Genomic DNA, 26175 nt, shown 5'->3' with positions numbered 1-26175 from the left:
CCAAATCAACATGTTTTTGGAATAAAAATCAATGATTGCATAAAAAGTTAACTTTACACAAGTCACCTAATCGTTTTCTGAATTATAGATCATTTTAACAGTAAAAATAAATGTAAAATTTATGAATTTCGAACGACTTTGTTTTATATGAAAATTAATGCCTGTTTTTTCAGTAGAGAAATCAAAATACAATATGAGATATGGTACTAGTACAAAGATTGCAATGGTAATTTTACCTTGAATTTTGTGGTGGGTGGGCGGGGGGGCACAGACGAAAACAAGTCCCAAGTTTAGATAAGGAAAGCAAACAGGAAAAACTATGTAAGAACATATAATGGTTCACTTGCTTTTTTAACTTATATTTCGTTTACATTGGTTGCTTCACATGTCATTGAGATTGAAAAATTGATGAAGTTCACAAAGGGAAAATTTTGGAAAATAATTGACAAACCATTCTAGAAAAAAAATGATAAACACTAACAAATCACCATTTTATGCAGAAATAAACCCATAGCTGTCACCCTCTTGTATTCCAAACAAATGTCTGTCAGACTTGGGATTTCTATTAGGAAAATTTGCAGAGCAGTGAGAGGTACAAGGAGCAGTAGAAGAAGACACTTTTTCTTTGAAATCTTTACGGATTCGCCACAAAACCTCAACACATTGCTTCATGGATGGTCTGGATTTTCTGATTGGTGCTAAGCATTGGTGAGCCAGTCTCAGGACTTCCTCAACCACCATGTTTGATGCTGGACTTCTCCTTAGCTTTGGGTCCATGGCAATTACAAACTCTCCTTCCTTTAATCTCTTCATTGCCTGCACCAACGGAAATGCTCCCCACTCAACATTTACTAAATGAAGGAATTTCAGTATATTTATCATCTAATATGGAAGATCATTTGTTGAACATTCATAAGAAATATATGCTACTTTAAACCTAAATTTAGGATCAAGGTAGAAGGCTGCTATGTCACTTGAACTTGGAAATATTTGGAGTCTTAGGTGGTTCAGTGGCATGTATGATTGATGTCTCTGATGTCAAAACCTATGTTGAGATAAAAATTCAATCATGTTATCATCAGATCTGTACATAGTCACATACCAGAAAGATCTCAACTGCAAATCGGACCATCTTTTCCAATAAACAATATTTTTGTTTGTGGTTATAAAGGAAAGATGAAATGCTCACCCATCTTATGGTTACTCGTTCCTTGACCGGTCTCTTTGATTCAAACTGGATATCTTCCAGTCATCAACTCCACAAGCAATACACCAAAGGAGTATACATCACTTTTCTCAGTAAGCGAATACGTTCTGGTGTATTCAGGATCCACGTAACCTGCAGTGCCTTTGACTTGAGTCGAGATATGGGTCGCAGCGGGGTCCCCAGTTGCAAGTCGTGCAAATCCAAAGTCCGCCACTTTCGCCCGGAGTTTCTCGGTGATAAGGATATTCGATGCTTTTATGTCTCTATGGATTATAGGAGGATCTGCCAATTTATCATTTAGATGCATCGTCACAAAAAGTTATGTAATCCAATCTTTATTTCAAAATGCAGAGGAGTTGAAACTGGTTACTTAACATTTGGATAGTGATAAAATTTGAGTGTTTGAACTTCAAAACTCAAACCATTGCAGATGGGGAGACACTGACATATTAACTCCTTGAATCATTTTACAGACAAAGAAATGCCTATAAATCGGATAAGTTGGAAAAGTACATAAGTAATACCTGTATATGTATGAAGATAGGTAACCGCATGGGCGACATCGATTGCAATGTCCAGACGTTCAGCGATTTCAAGCCCGTTCCCCTTTATACCTGCATTAAAAGCTATGTTGAGCACCCAACTATCTGCCGTTATCTAAGCCAATGAAGCTATTTACTCTGAAAATAAGAATCTATGTTTCCCATTAACAGTTATCCATTAGCTTCCTCTTCTCAGCCATGATTTCCATCCCATAAATCAGTACTTCTTAAGTTTCAGAAAATGAAAACTCTAGTTTAGAAACTTCCTCAGTTTGAAACTTGTTCCTTACCGTCAAGATGTTCTCGAAGATTTCCATTTGCAACATATTCAACCACGATAATTTGCTCCTCTTTGTGCTCCAGAAACCCAATTAACCTTACTAAATTCAGATGTTCGATCTTCGATAAGGTAAGAATTTCATTCTTGAACTGCAGAGGTAAGCCTTGATCATACTTGTCCTGTCACAGATTGGTATTACAAGTGAAAATGTATTAGAAAATTGAGCATCTACTTTTCCAAGGTTATTGGCATATAGTTTTAGAAGAATCCCCCCATGTTCTGAAGATTAATTCCTCTATATGCATGTTTATATACCTTTTTAGCCCGCTTTATAGCAACAAAAGATCCATCCTCGAGCCTTCCTTTATAAACTGTTCCAAACCCACCATCCCCAATTTTATTTTCTGTAGAAAAATTCCCAGTTGCCTTGCAAATATCTTCAAAGGAGAAACCGGGTGTTGTGATATGTCCACTGGCAGAACTGGAAGAACCATATGAACCAAAGGACTTGAACCCGGCTAAGCTCCTTACATCGCTTCCTGTGGAAAGATCTGTTGAAGCAGAAACTACAGAAAAATAACAGAACTTATGATCAACAATGGATATGAAGTTACAGCCGTTGAAAGCTTATTGATCACTAATCATGATAAATCAAAAGAGCAAAAACTTACAGGAGATTCTTCTGACTTGAGTGTTGCTGTTCGTCTTGTTGACATCAACAGCAGCCTTCTTTCTTTTCCTAAACAGTAATGCCGTTAAAACTCCAGCTAGTTTCCTTGATGCGACTTTAAAGTAGTTCTTAGTTGTTTGAGTTTTATTTTGATCATGAAGAGAACTGGGATCTTGTTGGATCATGCTTGGATACGGCGTTTTCTTCATTTGTGGAGATTAATGGCTCTTTCTCCTGAGTCAGTTCGACTTTTGTCTGTTGCCAAAAAGGTAGAAGCTAAAAGCTATCTTCATTGCCTACTTGCCCTTGCCTTCTCCAGGATATATTGACTTCGTTTTATGCCAATGGCGACCAATTCAACCAGATAAGACTCGGTTCCTTGCTGAACCCATCAGCAATGCAGGAAAAGTCTTAACAGAAATATATGGCTAAGGTCTACCAACGTCATTGCTTAACTACAATGCTCTAGCACAACAGCCCAGGCCCAATACACAATGCTGATGCCCTCATTTGTCGAAGCAGTTGCTTTCATATTAGTTAATAGGTCAAACGTTGAGTGCTATCAAAGTATAATTTGAGAAATGCAATTATTTATTATGTGTAAATAACACGGTGTGACTTCATTTTTTTTTTGCTATAACAGAGTATGACAGCTCCACTAGCACAGACCAGTTGCATTATGGTTTCAATCAGATATTTAAATAGTAGTATGTTATTGGATAGTAGCTGTTATATATAGTAGAAGTATTGTCAAAAATCGTTATTTTATAATTGCGATATATGCAATGATTATAATAGCACCTTCTATTACCGTAATTACGATAAACATACTACAATCAAATAACGGTGTTCAATCGGTTAATAAGGTCACCACCGAACCGAATTTAATTAATTGAATTAATCGAACTTTTTTTCTTTAATTGTTAATTAAACCGAACTTTTTTTCTTGAAAATATTAACAAAACCGAATAAAGTTCAGTTATTTCGGTCGGTTAGCCGAATTAACCAAATTCTTTTGATAGTTTTTTCTAATTAGATTAAATTGAATATAATAGAAGATTTTTTAATGGGTTAAAATTTAATTAGGTATTCATAAATGAATGAGTCTAGTGTGTTTAAAAAATAGTTTCGTCTTAATTCTTAATTGGTTTGAGCTTAAAATATGTATTTAATATATATAATATATTTAATATATAATAATTCCAATTAATTCGGTTAATTAACCAATTTTGAACCAAATTAACAATTAATCAAATATTAAAAAAACTAACCGTTCACTGACCTAAATAATTCAGTGATCGACCGAATTAACCGAACTAATTTATTTCAATCGGTTAATTCAGTTAAAACTGAAAAAAAAAAACCACTCCAACTAAAAATGTGACCACAATTGTAATTTAAAGATATGGTCCAACGAAGCACGAAGAAGTCAATGCAGTGTCTGTGTCACCATATGCGAAAGAATATGAAAAGCAGACTAAAAGATGCTTAACTAAAAAATATAAGCAGAGAACAACATAAAAGACCTCAAACGTCATTGTAGACGAGCAAATCCTAATTTTAACATATTCAGGGTCAGTTCATAGTCAACTTGATTAAAAGTTTCCCAAATTGCACATGCAAGGATCGAATGGGTGGAAAAACAGAAATCTCTGGGCGAAGTGATTTCATTTCTTGTTAATGGTTAGCCAATTCTGCAATAATTTTCACCATACTAACAATATGAAGATACTGCTCCATTTTTTTCCATTGCTGCATTATTAGAAAAACACACGCTTAGTACAACAAAGATGACCATAGGATGTGCTTTTTTTTCTATATATTTTTTTTTATATATAACATGGAGAACCAGAATCATACATGGTTTTACAACACAGAATCTTACTGGTAACAACTAAGCACCATTACAGTATACTCCCACCTATAGAGTTCGATTTTCTCAGCCTACTTCCAGATTGGCTTCTCATTTAACTCCTCAATGGAGTCAATTAGAACCGCAATAGGCCATTGTCAAGGTTGTTAGGAGAACACCTCACACTCCTATTCGACTGCAACATGTGATTAGACCATCACCTTTAGCATCAGTCACACTCATCCATATAAGGATGATCCGTCGACTGAATTCCGAGCACTAACACTATCAACTCCGCAGAAGCTTATCCCTTACAACATTCCCGTTTTCGACTCCATTGGTCATTCTTCTTAACTTCTGCAACGACTCTACTAATGTTCCATCAGCCACATTTCCTCCTGTAGCTTTATCTTCATCTCCACTGGCAATCCTCCTAAGCTTTTGCAGTGAATCCAGAAGTGTCCCTTCACCCACATTTTGTTCAATACCTCTGTCTTCATCTCCATTAACAACCCTTCGAAGCTTCTGCATCGACTCGCTAGCCTCCCATGCCCTACATATCCTCCGAAATTCGTATCATTATCTCCAAATTCACTTTGGTTTCGCCTCGGTATTAAACCCCAGATACTCCAAACATTTCTCCTGCTCCTTGCCTTCTTCAAATTAAAGGCTTTTTGATCAACACCTCCATTAACAACGACATCCTTAGAACCAGATTCCACATTAGAATACCAATTGGAATCCCTCAGTTCCTTCTCGGTAACCAACAGTTTTGCGCCATGAAATAGCCCAACAGTCTCGGGTGACACTTTAGCATTAGAAATCGATGAAATCAAATCATCAGCTTCCCCAAAACTTATCTTCCTATTTGAAAATGAACGGTCAAAACTTCTCCTCCTCCTAGTAAAAGAATCCGCATAATAATCTCTCGTTTGAGCTGACCCACCAGGGCTACTCCTTTCCTCCTCTTTTACAACACTCAATCTCTCTTCCCCAACACTGGGTTCCTCGTTAACCTCTGGGTTTTGTTTCCCAATCAAGCAGCCATCCCAAGAAGCCCTTGGCTCATCAATGGAAAACCTTGAATCATCAACAGATAAACGGGCAAAATCGACTGATAATCTAGGATCAGTATGACAAGATCTTCTGCAGAACAACCCGTATTCCCCGATCTCCGATTGGGTATCTCTTAATCCCTTTCCGTTGTTATTCTCAAGAACCAAGCCCTCACTTTTCTCCTTTTTACTCTGTCTTTTCCTCCATTTCCTCAATTTATTGCTAAAAACGGAAGCTGCTTCCCATAAGGATTTCCCCGAGGCTTTTTTCCTTCCATATTCGAGATCTATGAATTCCTTCATCGTTTTTAACTCTCCTTCTTCTTTCCCCTCTTACAAGCCTTGAAAAGCTTCAACATTCGATGGAGGCAGATTTACATTGAGGGTTTCTATTTTGTCATCGACGGCGAAAAGATCGTGGAGAGTATTATGAGCTCTTACGTCACAAGATTTACGGAGGAGGTGGCAGACGAGGATGGGACATGACCGCCAAAACAGGATTTAGAGCGGCGTAGCTGTGAGGTAGAGGAAGTTGAGGAAGCTGGGGTTGTGGTAGGAGAGTCGTTTTGGATGCCAGCTAGGCGTTCCCGAAGGCATGACGCACAGAAGCCTGTAACCGGTATTGTAGCTGGGTGGCGGTGGAAGGTATACAGAGAACGGCTCTGACGCCGGTGAGAGTGGGGCTGCAAAGTCATGGGTAGACGAGAGGCAATCCTCAGAGTCCAAGAAGAAGAAAATAAAATTCTTAACTGAACTGAAGGTTAGTATGCGAGGGAAAAATATTAAAAATATATATATGTGAAAAACCCGGCAAAAATTCTCATATAATGCTACAGGAAATTTTTAATTCCCAAATTAAAGTGTTCATCCGATTAATTTCTTAAATGGGGTATTTTCTACAGTAAATTTGGATATCTCGCGTCTTCAGGGTTAACCAATTTTTTAGTGGGATCTCCCGGCGTCTTCAGGGTGTTGGATTATTTGTGTTTTCTACGATATATTTAGGATTTCTCGGCGTCTTCAGGGTGAAACAGATTTTTTTTACTCCTTGCTTGGATCTCTAGGCGTCTTTACTTTAAATCCATGAAAAAATTTGGCCTTTTTACACAAATATCACCTTAACATAAATTAATTACTTGTTAGGCACTGTTTAAGAATATTTTACAGATCAAGCAAATTTTTAAATAATTTCTATAAAATTAATCATATTTTGTTAGTATTTTATTTAATTATTGTATTATTTAATTTTTTTATTATTTTATTTAATTTTTTTATTATTTTTTTAATTATTTTATTTTTTTACAGTTATAAAAGAAAGTGGTCCTTGAATAATTATATTCGGATTTCTCGACTTTTAAACTTTTCTCTCGGCTATAAATACGCTCTCAACACGTGGATATCTATACTGAAGCAACGACATTCTTCTAGTTTAGAGGATTGATGTGAATGTTTACAGGTTGAGAGCGTATTTACAGCCGAGAGAAAAGTTTAAAAGCCGAAATCCGAATATAATTATTCAATGACCACTTTCTATCTTCCCATAAGGATTTCCCCGAGGCTTTTTTCCTTCCATATTCGAGATCTATGATTCCTTCATCGTTTTTATCTCTCCTCTTCTTTCCCCTTTACAAGCCTTGAAAAGCTTCAACATTCGATGGAGACAGATTTACATTGAGGGTTTCTATTTTGTCATCGACGGCGAAAAGATCGTGGAGAGTATTATGAGCTCTTACGTCACAAGATTTACGGAGGAGGTGGCAGACGAGGATGGGACATGACCGCCAAAACAGGATTTAGAGCGGCGTAGCTGTGAGGTAGAGGAAGTTGAGGAAGCTGGGGTTGTGGTAGGAGAGTCGTTTTGGATGCCAGCTAGGCGTTCCCGAAGGCATGACGCACAGACTGTAACCGGATTGTAGCTGGGTGGCGGGGTGGAAGGTATACAGAGAACGGCTCTGACGCCGGTGAGAGTGGGGCTGCAAAGTCATGGGTAGACGAGAGGCAATCCTCAGAGTCCAAGAAGAAGAAAATAAAATACTTGACTGAACTGAAGGTTAGTATGCGAGGGAAAAATATTAAAAATATATATATGAAAAACCCTGGTTAAGCCCTTTTGTTTTGGATTTTATCATTGTATAATTATAATTAAGAGTAAATTATGTATTTAGTATCTAATTATTTTTATAATTTTATTTTGATAATCTAATTATTTTTTAAAATTATATCTTAAATTATAATTTTGTTCTATTTTAACCCTCTAACATTAAAAAATTAACAATGAGATAACATGAAATATGTTAAATAAACATCACTCAATATCTTCTATTAAGCTCGTTCTCATATAGAATGTATAAGTTCAAGGTCAAAGCATCTCAAGGATAACAAGAATCATACTAACAACTATACCAAAATGAAAGACTTCTTTTGTGCTTAGTTTTTCATATCTTTTCACTGTAACACACTCGTTATATCATTGCTTATTTTGCTTGTAACATCCCAAATCTTGGTTTAGGGGTTTCAAGCTAACCCAAGAATGCATTGGAAAACCCTATATCTTACAGGAAGCCTTGACTCAAGTTTGAGTGAAATTGGGTTTGGATTGAGCCCAATAGTGGGTAAAATGGGAATTTTTAGATTGTGGGCAAAATAAGAAGGACCAAGGAGATAATTATATCATTCATAAATTGAAAGGTCGAATACCCATTAAGTGAAGATGATCTCACTTCTGACAACTTCTCATATCTCATTTTCTTTGTACTTTTGTCTTTTTCTTTACCCAAAAACCCCCATCCTCCTTCTTGCTATATTGCTTAAAGGTGAAAACTTTATCACTAGCAATCCTAATCTGTTTCGGTGAAGGTAAGAATCAAAACCAACATCTCTAGAGCTTCCATTTGAGACCACCGATCAAGTTTTGGTCATGGTATCCAAAATGTTGGTTTTAGTAGGGTTTAGAAACCCATAGTAAATCATCCCATTTTCTAAGAACCCAAGCCTTAGAAAATGTTTTAACTCATTTCTAGGCTCCCAAACACTTTAGTAATTCATAAGTTTGATTAATGCATAGTGAGAAAAGTTGGAGAAAGCTCTTAGGCAAAGATGAAGGAAAAGCTCACCCTTGGTTGAACTTCATGTGTTTCCAGTAACTTAGAATCCAAGGTAACACACTTCTAAATCAATTCTACCACATGTAGATCATTAGATGTGTTTTGGTAGGTTGCATGAGATATGAAACATGCCCATAGTAGATTGCATCTTTTGGTGTTTTTCAGCAAGTTAATAGACATATTATGACCCCTCTTTTCATACATAAAACTTTATTAATGTTTGACGACCTCAGTAGGGCTTTCGGGTGTATTGGGGTGTCATTTTTGTGCCTAAATAGGGCACTTTTGGGCTTGAGTATCAGTACTAAAAGAACAATACCGATATTGTTTGTTAGATGGGTTAAAACAAGGGAGTTTTTTTGCTAGAAATATAGATACTCTTTCATTGGGCATCGATACTGGGGTTGAATAACTCAGGAGTACCAATATTAGGTTCACTTAGTATATTTCATTAGCCAAATTTGGTATTGATACTCATGGGAGTATCGATATTGAGCGTAGAGTATTGATACTCTAAGTAGAAGTATCAAAACTGAGGTATTTTTCAAAACATCGAAGCCATTTTTGATATCGACACTTGTCACAGTATCGATATCTTAACACAGAAGTATCAATACCTTGCCCAAGAGTATCGATAGTACCCTTCCTTCCCAGTTCATATAGTTAGTTAGTATCGATACCCACCGGTCAATATCGATACCCGGAGGATAATATTGATATTGAGGGGTTTAGTATTGGTATACACTAATAGTTTTGGATAATAAATCCATTTGGTTAAGGGTTAGATTTTAGGGCCCAACAATATCACATCACCATGGAATAAAACTACACGTGAGAATAGTAACAAATGTAGTACTGTAACATCCATAACCTGTATAATTATACCTATACAGATTATAGATGTCACCCGAATTTCTAAAATCCATTTATCCAATTTAAAAGTGATTTAAAATTTATTTTCTTAAAATGGTAATTGATATTATAAAAATATCATATCATATAATTTATATTTTGTTATAGCAAATTTAATTCAAAATATTTTTTTATTTTTTTAAGAATAGTACCATGAACATTGATGAACAGTATCGTGAATAAAATGTGCCGATTTAGTTAACCGGGTCAAATATCACCCAAATGGAATCCTTTTTATTTGATGTCAATGGTAGTCCTGTAACAAAATCCATATTAACTCTCTCCCATTTTCATTCTGGAATAGAAATTGGTTGTAACAATCCCGAAGGCACCTGATGTTCAGCTTTCACTCGCTGACACATCAGACATGTAGCAATAAACTCAGAAATGGCTCTTTTCATACCCGACCACCAAAATCGACTCTTTACATCATGATACATTTTGCTCCCACCTGGATGCATAGTTAATGGACAATAATGTTCCTCAGAAAGAATATATTTCTTCAATTCATCATCATGTGGAATATAGATTCTTCCTTGGCAATACAAACATCCATCTGATTTGACTTCAAAGTCTTTAGTCTCACCTTTTCCCACTAGTGAAATATTTTCCAAGCATCTGCCATCTTTCTTTTGTAGCTCTATTATCTGATTTGAAAGCATCGGCTTTATTTTTAATTCAGCCAACAGTGCGCCATTTTCTTTCAACAATAGTCGCACATCCATAGCTCGCAAAGATGCAAAAGTTTTCCGACTAAGTGCATCTGCTACAATATTTGCTTTACCTGGATGATAATCAATGACCAAATCATAGTCCTTTAAGAGTTCTATCCATCTTTCTCTGTCTCAAATTGAGCTCTTTTTGAGTCAACAAATATTTCAAACTCTTATGATCCGTATAAATGTGCATCTTTCACCATACAAATAATGACGCCAAATCTTTAGAGCAAAAACTACCGCTGCTAACTCAAGATCATGAGTAGGATAATTCCTCTCGTGTGTCTTTAATTGTCGAGAAGCATAGGCTACCACCTTACAATCTTGCATAAGTACACAACCAAAACCATTATGAGATGCATCACTATAAACCACATACTCTTTGCCCGATTCTGGTTGTACCAACACTGGTGCTTCCGTTAAAATCTTCTTTAGAGCTTCAAAACTCTCTTGACATTTCTCAGTCCAAACAAATAAAACATCCTTTCACAAAAGCTTGGTCAATGGAGAAGCAATCATCAAAAAGTTTTTCACAAATCTTCGATAATAACCAACAAGTCCAAAAAAACTTCGGACCTCTGTAACATTTTTTGGAGGTTTCCACTCCAGTATTGCTTGAACTTTATTTGGATCAACTCTTATGCCTTCTGCCGAGACAACATGACCAAGAAAAGTAATTTCTGATAGCCAAAACTCACACTTTGACAGTTTGGCATATAACTTTTTATCCTTAAGTATTTCGAGCACAGTACAAAGATGAACATCATGTTCTATCTTTGTCTTTGAGTATACCAGAATATCATCAATAAAGACCACCATAAATTTATATAAATAAGGTTGAAATACTCGATTCATCAAATCCATGAATGCTGCTGGAGCATTTGTCAACCCAAACGGCATTACTACAAACTCGTAGTGTCCATACCGTGTTCTGAAAGTTGTCTTTGGAACATCTTCCTCTTTATTCTTTAATTGGTGATATCCCGATCTAAGATCAATCTTAGAGAAAATAACTTCTCCTTTAAGTTGATCAAACAAGTCATCAATCCTCAGAAGAGGATACTTGTTCTTTATAGTCACCTTATTCAACTGTTGATAATCTATGCACAAATGCATTGATCCATCTTTCTTTTTCACGAACAACACCGGTGCACCCCAAGGTGAAATACTCGGTCTTATAAATCCTTGATCCAGTAGCTCTTGCAATTGAGCCTTTAATTCTCTTAACTCTGTTGGGGCCATTCGATAAGGAGCCATCGAAATTGGTGCTGTACACGGGAATACATCAATCGCAAACTCCACCTCTATATCTGGAGGTAATCTAGGTAGCTCATCTGGATACTCTCGCACAGTTGAAATACTTTCCAACTTAACTTCAGCAGTTCTCGTATCCATCACATTTGCTAAAATTGCTTGACATCCACGTGACAACAATTTCTTAGCTGTAAAAGTTGAAATCACATTGGATAAGGGATTTTTCCTTTCTCCCACAAATATTATCTCTGAACCCATTGTATCTTTTAAAAATAATCTCTTCAAACGACAATCTACCCAACCATAGTAGGAAGATAGCAAATCCATGCCTAAGATTATTTCGAATTCCTCAAAAGTCAATTCTAATAGGTTTGCAGGAAATTCTACTCCTTGTATCTTTATCGGACATTTATTATTAATCCGACAAATTTTTGCACTATGTCCCAATGGATTGATTGTCACAATATCACTAGAAATAGGTTCTAAAAAGATTCCCCTATCTCTTATAAGTTTTATATACTAATATACGAGTATATAGAACCGGGATCAATCAATACGAAAACATGTTCATCAAAGAGATAAAATGTTCCTGCTATAATTTCAGGAGCATCTCTATCATCATTAGTCTTGATGTGATAAACTCTTGTAGTAGTTCTTCCTTCACGATTAGATGCAGTCTCAGATGTACCAGGTTTACCCATTTTGCCACATCTACCCCTCTGATGTCCCGATACTTATGATCTGGATTTAACTCTGGACAGTGCCTTTTGAAATGACCCGTTTGCCCACAGTTATAAAATTTTCCTTCTGCAAATCAACATTGACCAGAATGTCTCCTTCCACAAAACTTACACTCTGAAGCCAGATGAAATCCCGATCCTTGAGTACCCACCGAAGTTGCCTGTATCTGTTTGGACTTTCCTCCAGAAAATCCTTTTCTGCCCGTGGATACTGAGGAAGCATAACTTTTTTGCTGTTGGCCCTTGTTGCGTTTGGAAAATGGTGCAGAGTAAGAGCTTCCAAACCTTTTGTTTGTCTGAGCCTTCTTTGCCTCTATATCTTCAAGGTCAACTTTTTCTATAGCTTTAACCTCGTTTACTGCTTCTTGAAAAGCAGTAAAATGATGAGAAACCAAAATTCTCTTATACTGAGAATCTAATCCAGAAATAAAATCTATCAATTCTAGATTTCTAAGTCGGAATAAGCTCAAGAGCAATTCGACTCAGCTTGTGAAATTCACATTCGTACTCATAAACTGTTTTACCGGATTGTTTTAAGTTTAGGAACTGTTGCATCATCTCATTGACAAACACGCCCCCAATATACTTTTCCTTTAATTCCCTCAAAAATAATTCCTATGTGATCTGCTCAGTCGAAACTCGTACGGCGACTGTATTCCACCACACACTGGCTTGCTCCATCAGTAGAGACACAACCCCTTCCAATTTTCCTTGATCATCACAAGGAGTCCTGTTGAGCATATTCTTAACATCATTCAACCAGAAGTCAGCAGCCATCAGATTAGCATCCGAATCACCTCGAAATTCAGGTGCTCTCATATTCCTCAAGTCTTTCGGAACTGACACCGGGGTTCGACGGTTAATAATGGTGTCTAAGGCTTGTAAAAACAACCCTCGATCTTGAACATGCATATCCTGTTGATTTAGATTAGACATCTCTACATTTGGCTGAGCATTGGGTGGATTCTAATTCACCTCATTACTCCCACTCTGAACAGGAGTAACATGCTCGCCTGCCGTACTCGATTCTTGATGATCTGACATCTAAACACAATTAAAATCATCATACTTTAGTAAAGAGTAACTTTACTCCTAATAAGCATCATCACAGTATATATACAAATATCACTAACTTTTGATATCCTAGTGGCATGTATACACTTTTTAACTCAAAACAAATTCGGTTTAGTCCTAGAATCGACTAAACCTGTAGCTCTGATGCCAATAAATGTAACACCCATAACCCGTATAATTATACCTATACAGATTATAGATATCACCCGAATTTCTAAAATCCATTTATCCAATTTAAAAGCGATTTAAAATTTATTTTCTTAAAATGGTAATTGATATTATAAAAATATCATATCATATAATTTATATTTTGTTATAGCAAATTTAATTCAAAATATTTTTTTTATTTTTTTATGAATAGTGATGAATAGTACCATGAACAGTGATAAACAGTACCGTGAACAGTGATAAACAGTACCGATGCGCTACAATAACCTCAACAGTGCACCGATGCATAAAACATCGAATTATAATTGTGTATCGATGCACTTCTACAGTGCATCGATGCGCTACAGTGCTGCTACAGTAATTTCAGCATTTTACAAAACTCATAAAATTACCATTTTATTTCCAAATTTGTTCAACAAAACAAATAAAACATTAATAATTACATGCCACTAATTAAGTCTACATTACATCTTAGGATGTCTTACTGATATAAAAATATACTTCTTGATACTTGATGTCTCTTTCAACTCCTTATTCCACTGCTGACTTTTTACCTACGCGTGAAAATCATCACACGCTAAGTATATACTAAGTGAGGCAATTATAACAATAACAGTGCAATACAACTCATGCATGAATTTCATTGTCAAAAACAAATGCCATTAAATCATGTTACATACATGTCCAATATTTTACCATACTCAAAATAATATAGACTTTCTTACCATTTATCACATAAAGCTAATAAGCTTATTTTATCAATATACTTGACATTATTCCTTAAGCTCGTAAGCTTATTTACATACTTACCATAAAACCATAAACAATAGCCCAATATATAATAACCCTGAGGACCCTGGGTATTCGAGTAACATTTACACCTTAATGCTACACATAAGGTCGTGCCCACCATATACACTGAAGTGTATTGCACATAAGGTCGTGTCCACCATATACACCAAAGTGTATTACACATAAGGTCATGCCCACCATGTACACTTATTGTCCTTACACACTATAGTGTAATATAAACCTGCATGTGCTATACTCTATGGCATGCCAACTATACCCTGTCCCTCAATGACTTACTTGGGCATATAGTTTATTTTATTTAATCAATCCATGGCAAAGTATATTATCATAATTTAACATTGGGCAGTTCATACCCGAAAACATTCATGGTAAAATATCACATTTTTCATGATCAATGCATTTTAATTTCACACTATGACATATCCATGTCATATTGAAGTTATAAAAATGACATATATCATGCTGATATAAACAAGGTCGACTTATCGCAAGTCTTCCTAATGATGTATACAACATCTATGTATAATATCATGCAAGTATTGCACTCACCTTGACACTTTATATAGTCTACAATATGATCCTCACTAATTGTCCACAATAAACCCTTTTCTAATTTGACTTGCTTCGATCACAAATCAATCACAATCTGTATTAAATCACAAATTCATATCAATACTTATGTTAGTATTGTACTAATATAAACACATCTTATAACAATTCCATAATATACTTGAAACTCATTTTCTACCAAGTATTTAACACTTAATAATTCCTTTTAACATTTGCATCAACTTTTCCAATTTTATAAAATGGTCATTCAACATTTTATCACATACATTCATTTAAATTCCCAATCAACAATTTCCAGCATAGTACATCAATTATACAACACTTATATAACAACCCCTCAATTTTCCATAATTTACGAATTGATCTCCAACTTTTCAAAAATTACAAAATAGTCACCAAATTTTCTAAAGCTTGTAGAATACTTCCTTCATCATTTTCAACCCATAAATAATTTTTTCATAATTATTCTTACTCAAACAATCCATGGCCAAAACTTAAAGAACAAGTTTTAGAAAGATTAAACATGTTCTAATCATCATACATACTTGAATATGAATCTACAACATGTAAATCATCAAGATTTATCATCAATTTCATGAATCCTATCATGAACATAAACCCTTAGATTGGGATCTTTGAAATCCAACAAGATTAGAAAACAATATTGGTACCAAATGATAGCATTTTTCGCTTAGATCACTTTCATATCTCACGACATAACTCCAATTCCAAAGGAATTAGCTCAAAAATTGAAAATAAAATATTTTTCTTACCTTGAAAGCTTTCTCACGTCCATGGAGAAGAGAAGAACACTTTGGCATGATATGTTTATTTGATATCATGCTTATCATCCTTTAAAAAAAATTATTTAAATCATTAACTTGGAAAATAACAAATTACCCTTAATAAAACTTTATAATCACCATTAAACCAAGATACACATCCTTATCATCTTCAAAATCAATTAAATATCAGCCTTGTCATCTTTTAATAGTCAAAGATGAACAAATTAGTTTTCCACTTTACCATTTTGCCCTTGAAATTTCCAAAATTTACAATTTAGTCACTTTAATCAAACAATTCAACTTAAACATGTAATTAAACATAAAATATTATTTTCCAAAATTTTAAAAATGTGAAAATAATATTTTTTATTTCTTATTTTCGTTACCCATTTTTAATTTTTCTAAAATAACATTTTGGTCCCTAAACTTTTCAAATTTTATACTTTGGTCACCAAACTTTACCAAATATATAAATTGATCACTAAATAAATCCATTTATGGAATAACATTGTTTTTGAGAAAATTACCACTTAATTCCTTAACATTTTCCCAAATTTCTACTTTGACCATCAAACTTTCAAACTTTTTATTTTGTTCATTATTTAAATTTTTGGGGTATTACAAGTACAACTAGAAATAATAACATATAGGATAGCATAAAAGTAACCTTGTTTGATGCTCAGGAAACAACCAGGACACCTGAGTTTCTTTAACTAATAAAATCGTATCAGTTAGATATATCTCAGCCAGTGTCAAGGCACTTTAGTTGTCGACTAGGCACAAATGCCCTAAGACTCGACGGAGTAAGTTGGTCAGGTGTATGTTTTTCGATGTAGTTTTGGATCACACCCCAAATACCCAAGGGTGTTTTAAGAGGGTTAGAGGGTTGTATGCTATGAGATGAAGAACCCTTAGCCATACCATGGTGCCTACTTCAACAGTTCATAATAGTATTTTTCTCATGTCTTTATACCTATGCCACTAGCATGTTCATTTAGTGAATGAATATAGTACAATACAATTATTAGTGTGGCATTGAGCTCATAAGCTCAACGTTTGAAATGTGTTTCTTTATGCAGGTTCCTCAGAGACTGGTTGAGGAGCATTATCATCGCCATCAGTTTCATATCATTCGAGGCATCATAGCACATCTTGAGTTATTCTTTGAGGGCATGTACTATTTATAGACCTTTTGTATTCAATCGAAACTCTATTTTGTTAAACTTATTATTGTTATTATTTTGGATATTTTGGGATCCCTCCCGTATTTGTAAAAGTGATTATTTCATTTTTATTTTATATCTTTATGGATGGTTTAAAATGACGCTTTACAGTTGTTTAAAAAGAAAATTTTTAGGGATGTCACTTCTGTTGTCCCGTGTGACACTTTAATACTTCGGTATTCAGGTCGGACATCATTAGTATATTACATTGCTTAAATGTGAATTGGGTGAGTGCTTAATTTTTGCAAACACATTTAGCCTTATGAGATTTTCTCTTCGTTTATTTAATTTGTAATTAATATTTGGGAGAATGTGTATTCAAGGTTTTGATATAAACCTTGAAGTGTTTGTAAGATTACACCTTGTCCTTAAATGTGGATTTGAAAAATTCTTAGTGTAGATGCTAAGGTAGTGTTCATAGATTCGGTTTAAAAGTCAAACCACTCTAAATCATTATGTAAATCTTTCTATTTTTTAATGAATTCTATCAAAATTTTTAAAAGACCAATCCACCCCCTTTTGACATATTTTGATTTATCTATAGAGCTAACAATTAGTATCAGAATGGGTTTCTATCGATGGTTTAATAACCTTGAGAATTTCCTAAGAGGTATCTATCAAATTCTACATTCAACCAAGAAAGTTGACTTCAATCTTCGGGTCCTACTACATTAAGGTTTACAATCGGTTAACAAGCACCATATTTAATATGGAAAATTATGCCTATTGGAAGAATACAATGAAGTTTTTCATTCAAGAAGATGATTTAGGAGCATGGAACTCTATCATGAAAGGTTTTAATACTTCAACCAATTAGATAGAAATTAGAGTGAAGAAGAAAGAAGTTCTAACTAAATTGCAAGGCCATGCACATTTGGCCGAGATGAATATGGAAAAGTCTATTCTTATTCCAATGCCTAGGAAATTTGTGATAAACTTGAAGTCACTCATGAAGGAACCAATGAAGTGAGAGAAACTAAAACTAGTATTATCAATCACAATTACAAAAACTTCAAGATGAGTCTGAATGAATATCAAATCTATGACCAGTAGATTTTTTGTTATCGTCAACTCTCTCAAAAGGTTTTAAATGACGCTTTACAGTTGTTTAAAAAGAAAATTTTTAGGGATGTCACTTCTGTTGTCCAGTGTGTCACTTTAATCCTTTGGTATTCAGGTCTGACAGCATTAGTATGTTACATTGCTTAAATGTGAATTGGGTGAGTGCTTAATATTTGCAAACACATTTAGCCTTATGAGATTTTCTCTTTGTTTATTTAATTTGTAATTAATATTTGGGAGAATGTGTATTCAAGGTTTTGATATAAACCTTGAAGTGTTTGTAAGATTACACCTTGTCCTTAAATGTGGATTTGAAAAATTCTTAGTGTGGATGCTAAGGTAGTGTTCATAGATTCGGTTTAAAAGTCAAACCACTGTAAATCATTATGTAAATCTTTCTATTTTTCAGTGAATTCTATCAAATTTTTTAAAAGACCAATCCACCCCTTCTTGACGTATTTTGATTGATCTATAGAGCTAATAATTGGTATTAGAGTGGGTTTCTATCGATGATATAATAACCTTGAGAATTTCTTAAGAGGTATCTACCAAATTCTACATTCAACCAAGAAAGATGACTTCAACCTTCGGGTCCTACTACATTAAGGTTTACAATCGGTTAACAAGCCACCATATTTAATAGGGAAAATTATGCCTATTGGAAGAATACAATGAAGTTTTTCATTCAAGCAGATGATTTAGGAGCATGGAACTCTATCATGAAAGGTTTTAATACTTCAACCAATTAGATAGACAATTAGAGTGAAGAAGAAAGAAGTTCTAACTAAATTGCAAGGCCATGCACATTTGGCGCAAATGAATATGGAAAAGTCTATTCTTATTCCAATGCCAAGGAAATTTGTGATAATCTTGAAGTCACTCATGAAGGAACCAATGAAGTGAGAGAAACTAAAACTAATATTCTCAATCACAATTACAAAAACTTCAAGATGAGTCTGAATGAATATCAAATCTATGACCGATAGATTTTTGGTTATCGTCAACTCTTTGAAAAGATTTGGAGAGTTCATATCAAATGTGAAGCTTGCTAGAAAGATGGTTTATAATATTCTTAAATCAAGACAATCCAAGAAGACTACCATTGTTGAAGCAAATAATATAATATTCTCATTCTAGATGAGCTCATTAGATGTTTGCTTACTCATGAAATGACAGTGAATGAAAAAGAAGAACAAAATAAGGAAACAAAGAAGAAAAATGAGATTTCCATTACTTTCAATTCCACAAATGATAGTTAAAAAGACTTAAGTCAAGAGGTGAATGAAGATGAAGAGATGACCAAGCTCTTCAAAAGATTCAAGAGATTCATAACATCTAAAGGAAAGGATGCGAATCATGAATCAAAAAAGGATCTCATCATATACTGTAATTATAAAAAAAAAAACGGGATATGTCAATTTGATTGTCCACTATTGAGGAGGAAATAATCAAACATGCAAAAGAAAAAGGCTTTTGTGGCTACATGGAGTGTTGAAGACTCCACTGATGATGATCAAAATGATAAAGTAGCCAACCTTTTCCTCATGGTCATCCAAGAAGATTCAAATGTATCTTCTAAGTCAATGAAACAAATTAAAATTCTTTTTATGAGTTACTAGATGGTTATGATGATTTAATATTGAAATTTGAGACCATGATTTACAAATACAAGAAAATAATTTCTATTTTCAAAAATGAAATGATTTTTTTTTTCAAAACTAAACTGGATTTTGAAAGCAAAAATGAGAATTTGAAAAAGGATTTGGAACTTTTAAAATTGAAAAATGAAAAGTTTGAAAAAATATGATTTGAAAATTAAGCCTAATAGTTTAATAAAAGAAAAATAAATTACTTTTGTTTATCTCTATGATGATAAAAAGCACACATTATCGTTATCATGGTCATAATTCTAACACTTGTCTTATAGAGAAAGAAAAATTTATAAAGTAAGATAAGTATGGGTTTATAAGGGAACTAGAGGCATTGAAATTAACACTCAAGGACCCCAAGTAATTTGGGTATCAAGTAAATGTTGCTTGTAGTTGTGTTAGAGCAATGATGACCAATTATGTTGTAACAAGCAATGTCTCTTGTGGGTATCAAGTAATTTGGGTATCAGGTAAGTGTCTCTTGTAAGGTATCAAGTAAGTGTCTCTTGTAGGGTATTTAGTAATTTGTTGATGCGATTCAAATGGTAAACATTTTTTTATTTCATGCATTTATTTGATTTTATTTGTTTATATGCATGACTAAGTGTCGCCACATAGTGCTTAATTGCAATTAGTTAGGGGAGTTATTATTGCTTGAGTTACATGCCTAATATGCTTATGTTGATGATTTTGGCCTTAAAATTGCAATATTGTTTGTTGATGTGAAATCATGTTCCCATGCCTTAATTTTTCATATATGTTGATTTTGAGAATATGATGGTCAAAGGTATCTAAAATGATAAAAATGCATATTCAGGACTTTTAAAGCCATTGTATGCTTTTGTGACTTGATTTAGACTTTAGTTATAAAAATTATGGACTAAGTTGATCAATTACAAAACTTGCATAATTTGATGTTTCAAGTTGACATTCATTCACATCTAGCATCATCTAAGTCATTAAAATTAATTTTCAATCAATAATATGACTTAGGTTGCATCAATTTCATTTATTGTCTCATCCAATTTAGTCCTTGAATAAAAATGAAAAATTATAGAAAATGATTTTCTTTGAATAAATAATTGATTCCTTGCATTTTGTAGAAAAGGTTCGATGCCTTTTCTAAAAGGATCAATCATTTTTTGTGATAGATCAACCCCTTTAGGACAAATTTGTTGGTGAGATCTATTTTAACTCTATTAAGCGACATATTAACTCTCACACTCCCATTCTTCGAACCTAACACTCCAAATTCTATTTTTTACCAAAAGCCTACAATCTTAATCGATTACAAAGGTGTTTGACATAAATTTCTTCTCTCTTTCATCTTTTTAATGCATCATTCTCATCTTTTGGAAAATCAACACATTTTGGGTAAGATTTATAAAAACCCTAACTTTTTAATTTTTTTTGTACAACAAATCTAGTTGAGTTAGGTTTTAGAGAACGATTATTCATTGCAAATACTATTATTTTCTTGCATGGAGCATTACCCATTTCAAATTTTCCCAAAAATCTAAACCTTTCCTAACACCCATATGGTGTTTGATAAAAGTCCCCAACCATAAGAACCTTCAAAGCCATTCATCCATAGTCCATTTCTTTTCCCAAAAACTCATTTTAATTCTTCATACAAAAATTTTAAGACCTCTTAAACCATCTTTTACCTACAAACTTCATTTATATCAAAATCTTTCAAAATACTTAAATGAATTGCAGAGAATGACGAACGACCAGATTGGAGTAGCTTAATAATTTAACAGCACAAACATATTATTAAACATTCGCATAACTTTTTAGTTTGGTGAACAAACAAGATAGCAACTAGTGAGAGGATGGCCTCACTTAAGTATGTCCAACTATGTTAGGGTGTATTCAGGCTACCTTAGTTATCCTAGAGGGGCTTTTTTAGTTCGTAAGGCACTTTAGTGGCTAACTAGGATTAGAGGTCCAAACACTCATGAGGAGTGGGTTAGTGAGGTCAGTGTTTTGTGGCCTTTGGTCCATTAGATATGCATGTATAGTTGTTAGTACAACAAATATCCTTAAACCTTGGCTCGAAGGCTTTGTGAGATCGAGCCAATTCTTAAGTTGAGCGGGAATTGTATCGATGCTATGTGACACCAGGTTCCCCTCCATAATCTACTTGATGACTATGTGAGGACTAGGAGATCATTCACTAGCTTAGTGGGAATTGCACTAATGTTATGTGACCCCAGGTTCCCTCAGTTAACTAGTGTCTGATGGATATGTAAGACTAGATACTAGTCAATTTTGCATACAAATAATGCACAACAGAATTAGTTTTGCATTCAGATAATGCATAGGAGTATTAAAGGTACATTTAGATAATGTGTATTATTTACAATCATTATGGTTGGAGATTCTTTAGAGGTATACTCATGGATAGGCACTTAACAGATGATTAAGGGAAGCGTGAGACCCCTATTTCAGTAGTTGAACAGAAAAACCAAAAGTAGGTAGAACTTGATATCGAGCAAGCCTGTAACTATTGCTTAGTCTCATTTCTTTAGTATGCTTGTGTTAATGAAACTCTTAATGCAGCTCTGGATTAGTGATACTACTAGGCTTTATAAAATCAGCCTTAAGATGTTTCTGTTCACACGTTTTTAGCTTGGGTCGTTCGTGGAGCACCGTTGCTATAGTACCACAATCATCGGGTCAGTGACAAAAATGTAAGAATTTAAAATTTAGTGGTTTGATTAGAATAATTTGAAAAGTTAAGGATTTAATTGTGGATTTTTGTGTAGGGCTTGATAGCAAATTTGGATTAGTAGAAAGGGCATTATGATCTTTTCATTTTGAAGGATATTTTTATCTCCTTTATTAAGGGGTAAGTATGTGGATAAGGGAAAAAGTCTGAAAATCCTTTTCTTATCTTCTATCGTGCCCGTAAGCTCCACTTCAAAGGTAAGAATTTGATAAGTTGTTCGTTCCTTCAATTTTTGGGTTGGTGTTGAAATTTTGGATGTTATATAAGCTTAAGGAAAGCTTGTAAGGGATTAAAACAATAAGAGGAATAAATTAGAAAAGAATTTGTAAAATGAGTTTTGAAATTAATTATTGATATGGGGTAGTTTTTGGAGTTTTATGGATATATTTGACTTTTTAATGATCTAACTAAAGAGTTAGGAGTCTTAGAAATGATTAAGAATTTGTTTGAAATCATGGTATGATTTTTAGATGTAAGAGTTTCAGTGAGATTTTGTATGTTTAACAATAGTAAATGAAGACAAGTTGGTTTGGATGAATGAAGTTGAGTTTAAAGGTAAAGAATGAGGTAAAAGTATGAGATTAGTTATTTTTTTGCTTAAATTTTGAAATGAAAATGGCAATTCTGGGCATGGGGTATCGGTACTGTAAGAACAATACCGATAATTCAAGGAAAAATCAGTTGAATTCGAAGAGTAGTATCGGTATTGGTTGAGGAAGGTATCGATATTGTTATGGGAGTATCGATAACAAGGGTATAGTATCGATACCATTTCCAAGATAAATTTCCAGAATATCAAAATGGTATCGGTACCGTAGGGGTACCGATACCATAGAAGAGAAGTATCAGTACTGTAGTGGGGGTACTGATACTATTGAGCATTAAATGAGAAATTAAATGTTTTCTTTCAGCTTAATTTATTGTGATTGAATATAAGTGATTTGAATTTCGATATTTATTTTCGATTGTTTTGTGTAGAAATTGAACAAAATCAACTTCCGCTCAACTCGACATTATAAGTTATCGATCAAAAGTGTTAAGACTTCGTTTAGGACTTCAGTGAGGCAAAGGTGAGTGCAACTTCTTGGTTTCTTATTAAAATTGAGGAAGGCTTGTGATAAACTAACTTTAGTGTTTTCGATCAAAAACCTTTCAATTTATTTTATGTTATATTTTTATAATATTTTATTCAATTTATATTATGTAAGCTATGTTTTATGATTATGTGTATATGATTATGGAAATGTGACATGTGAACATGTGTATCGGAAAATACTCAAGGTGAAAGTGGCTATGTGAATAAGAGATACTTCGAATAATGAATGATAAATAATTATGTGGTTAAAAGCCTAAGGTATATGAATGAGGATTAGAGGTATAGTTGGTATGCCAAGAGTCGAGGGTTCTATGTGGTCCTTTGGGACAAAACTATGTGATCCTTCGGGACAAAACCTATATGGTCCTTCGAGACAACCCTATGTGGTACTTCAGGATAATTATGTGGAACTTTGGTGCGAATTACGAGCTGTGGTGACAATATTAGTGCACAACCTCAATGTAATCAAATACCTAGAGTTCTCAGTATTATATATTGGGCATTTGGAAACAAAGTTATATAAAATGAATAATATACAAAAGTATACCTTCTTGTTATGAAAATAATTTGGAATTCTTTATGAAATGTTTTGAATAAATAAATAAAGATTTTGTTTATAAAGTTTAGTACTCTTTAGTATTTGCCTCACTAAGTCATCGACTTAGGGTGAGATTTCCTCACGCATAGGTTTGAAGAAATCTGAACGTTGAAGTTTGTTGAAGATACCATACTCTCTTAAAGATCATATCAAGACAAATTAAATGTAGGTTTTCTGAAATTTTGTTAAGTGTTGGCATCTGCTATACGTTTAAATTAAAATGCTCTGATCTATTTCTGTAAACTCATACTTTTAAATTTATGTAAATTATTAAGGACTTTTATTTAAGTATGAATGAAAGTTTTATGCTATGTTTTAAATTAAAGGATTTCACATTGTTATAATGAATAAAAGTTAAAGGTTTATTTATTTGTTATGAATCAATGTTTTGAAAAGTCAATGTGACACCTCGGACTCGTATTCGGGTCGGGTACGGGTTAGGGGTGTTATATTTAATGATATCAGAGCTATGATTTAATTGGTTTTAAGTTTGAAATAAAGTCATTTTTATTTTAAAAAAAGTATATGCCAAATATTAGTTAAGTCTTTCTGATCTGATAAGGTGATTAGTATGCTATCCTTACTAATATATAGTGAATGAATCTTATTAGATGCCGGATTTTGAGTGCTCTCGAAGTGAAGCGGTAGATAGAAATGAAGGAAGTAGTAATTCACCTGCCCCGAGCAAGTAGGGTGAGAAACATGCATATTAGGAAGTGTCTGTACAAGATCAGGGAACATTCTTCTAGACATTGGACGTGATTCTAATCCCTTAAATCCTAAGATGAATGTGGCTATGGAGCTTAGAAGCTTAGGAGAGCCCAAATTTAGAGGAGAAGCTGAGGAAGGTTCAATTGTTGCCGATATGTGGCTCAATGACCTTAAGATAATGCTAGATAACCTCCATTGTTCTGAAATGGATAAATTGGACGGTGTAGTTTCGTTACTATAAGGGCAAGCCAGAATTTGGTGGTCTAATGTGACGATAAGAGCTGTAAGGGACCAGGTGACATGATTATTTTTCTTGGAAGAGTTTAAGAAAAATACATTGGGGATCAGTTCATTCGTTAGATGAAGCAATAATTCATGAGCTTAAAGCAAAAGTATCACATTGTATATGAGTTTGAGTGTGAATTCAACAAGCTGAGTAGATTTGCAGTAAAGTTAGTCCCTACGGATAAAGAATTCTGTGATTGGTTTGTGGAGGGCTTACGCCCTCGATTGAAAGGGTTACTGTTGGCACTCAACCTCTCTTCATTCCAAGAGGTAGTGAATGGAGCCAAAGCCTTGGAGTGAGCTCAAAATGAGAGATTTATGGAGCAAAGGACACAATGGAATAAGAGAGATGGTACTTCGTGTAGTGCCTCCCAATCAAAGAAGGGTTAAGGTTCAAGTTCTTGACCTTAGAGTAGAGTGGAGTTAGCTTCATCCTCAGGTAGAAGATCAAATCATGGAGGAGCCAGACAAACTCACTTAGTATAGTCAAGAGTGGATAATCCAAATCAATGTTAGCACTGTGGAAAATCTCACAGTGGCATGTGCAGAAGAGTCTCTAGAGCTTATTTTTAGTGCGGAGAGGCAGAACACTTTATTCGAGACTTCCCATTGATGACGGGAGAGCATGCTCAAACAGAAAGATCTACTACTATACCTATGAGAGGTAGAGGTAGAGGTAGAAAAATGAATCAGTATGAGTCGACCACTCAACCTAATGTGCGTTCCACCGCTCGAGTGTACAATCTGAAGACCAGTAAAGATTGTGATGATCCTAAATCATTGCAAGTACTTTTTAGATAACTGGTAAATATGTTTTAGTTATGATTGATCCGTGATCGAATTATTTTATATTAGTAGTAAACTGGTGAAAGACTTGAGAATTCCGTTATAACCTATTCGTAACGAGGTGATTGTGACTAATCTATTAGGACATAGTGCTTGGGTGAGATAAATCTGTCGAGGGTGTTCTATATAGTTCAAGGAATTGAATTCCCTGTTAATCTAATGAAATTACCCTTTAAAAAGTTTGAGGTGATCGTAGGTATGGATTGGCTTTATCATTATCATGCCAATG

The 26175-nt window shown here is 34.2% G+C and overlaps 2 protein-coding genes across 2 annotated transcripts; both read right to left on the bottom strand.

The window, feature by feature from the left end:
* Positions 1–396: 396 nt before the first annotated feature.
* Positions 397–3020, bottom strand: LOC120129210 (calmodulin-binding receptor-like cytoplasmic kinase 1). The gene is given in 7 exon segments (XM_039146786.1): positions 397–816; positions 1190–1231; positions 1233–1489; positions 1732–1821; positions 2040–2208; positions 2345–2595; positions 2701–3020. Coding segments are annotated over 7 exon segments (1341 nt in total). The 5' UTR covers positions 2909–3020; the 3' UTR covers positions 397–492.
* Positions 3021–4833: 1813 nt separating this feature from the next.
* LOC120129200 (protein OCTOPUS-like) lies at positions 4834–6043 on the bottom strand. The gene has a single exon (XM_039146777.1). It carries the CDS (start codon positions 5907–5909, stop codon positions 4923–4925), a length of 987 nt encoding a protein of 328 aa, XP_039002708.1. The 5' UTR covers positions 5910–6043; the 3' UTR covers positions 4834–4922.
* Positions 6044–26175: the final 20132 nt, after the last annotated feature.

Source organism: Hibiscus syriacus, unplaced genomic scaffold (genome assembly GCF_006381635.1).
Source record: "Hibiscus syriacus cultivar Baekdansim isolate YM2019G1 unplaced genomic scaffold, ASM638163v2 tig00001644_pilon, whole genome shotgun sequence".
Lineage (NCBI taxonomy): Eukaryota > Viridiplantae > Streptophyta > Magnoliopsida > Malvales > Malvaceae > Hibiscus > Hibiscus syriacus.
This window is presented reverse-complemented; position numbering and strand designations above follow the sequence as displayed.

Coding starts and splice junctions, on each gene's coding strand:
- LOC120129200 (XM_039146777.1), bottom strand. CDS start 5,909: ATGAAGGAATTCATAGATCTCGAATATGGAAGGAAAAAAGCCTCGGGG.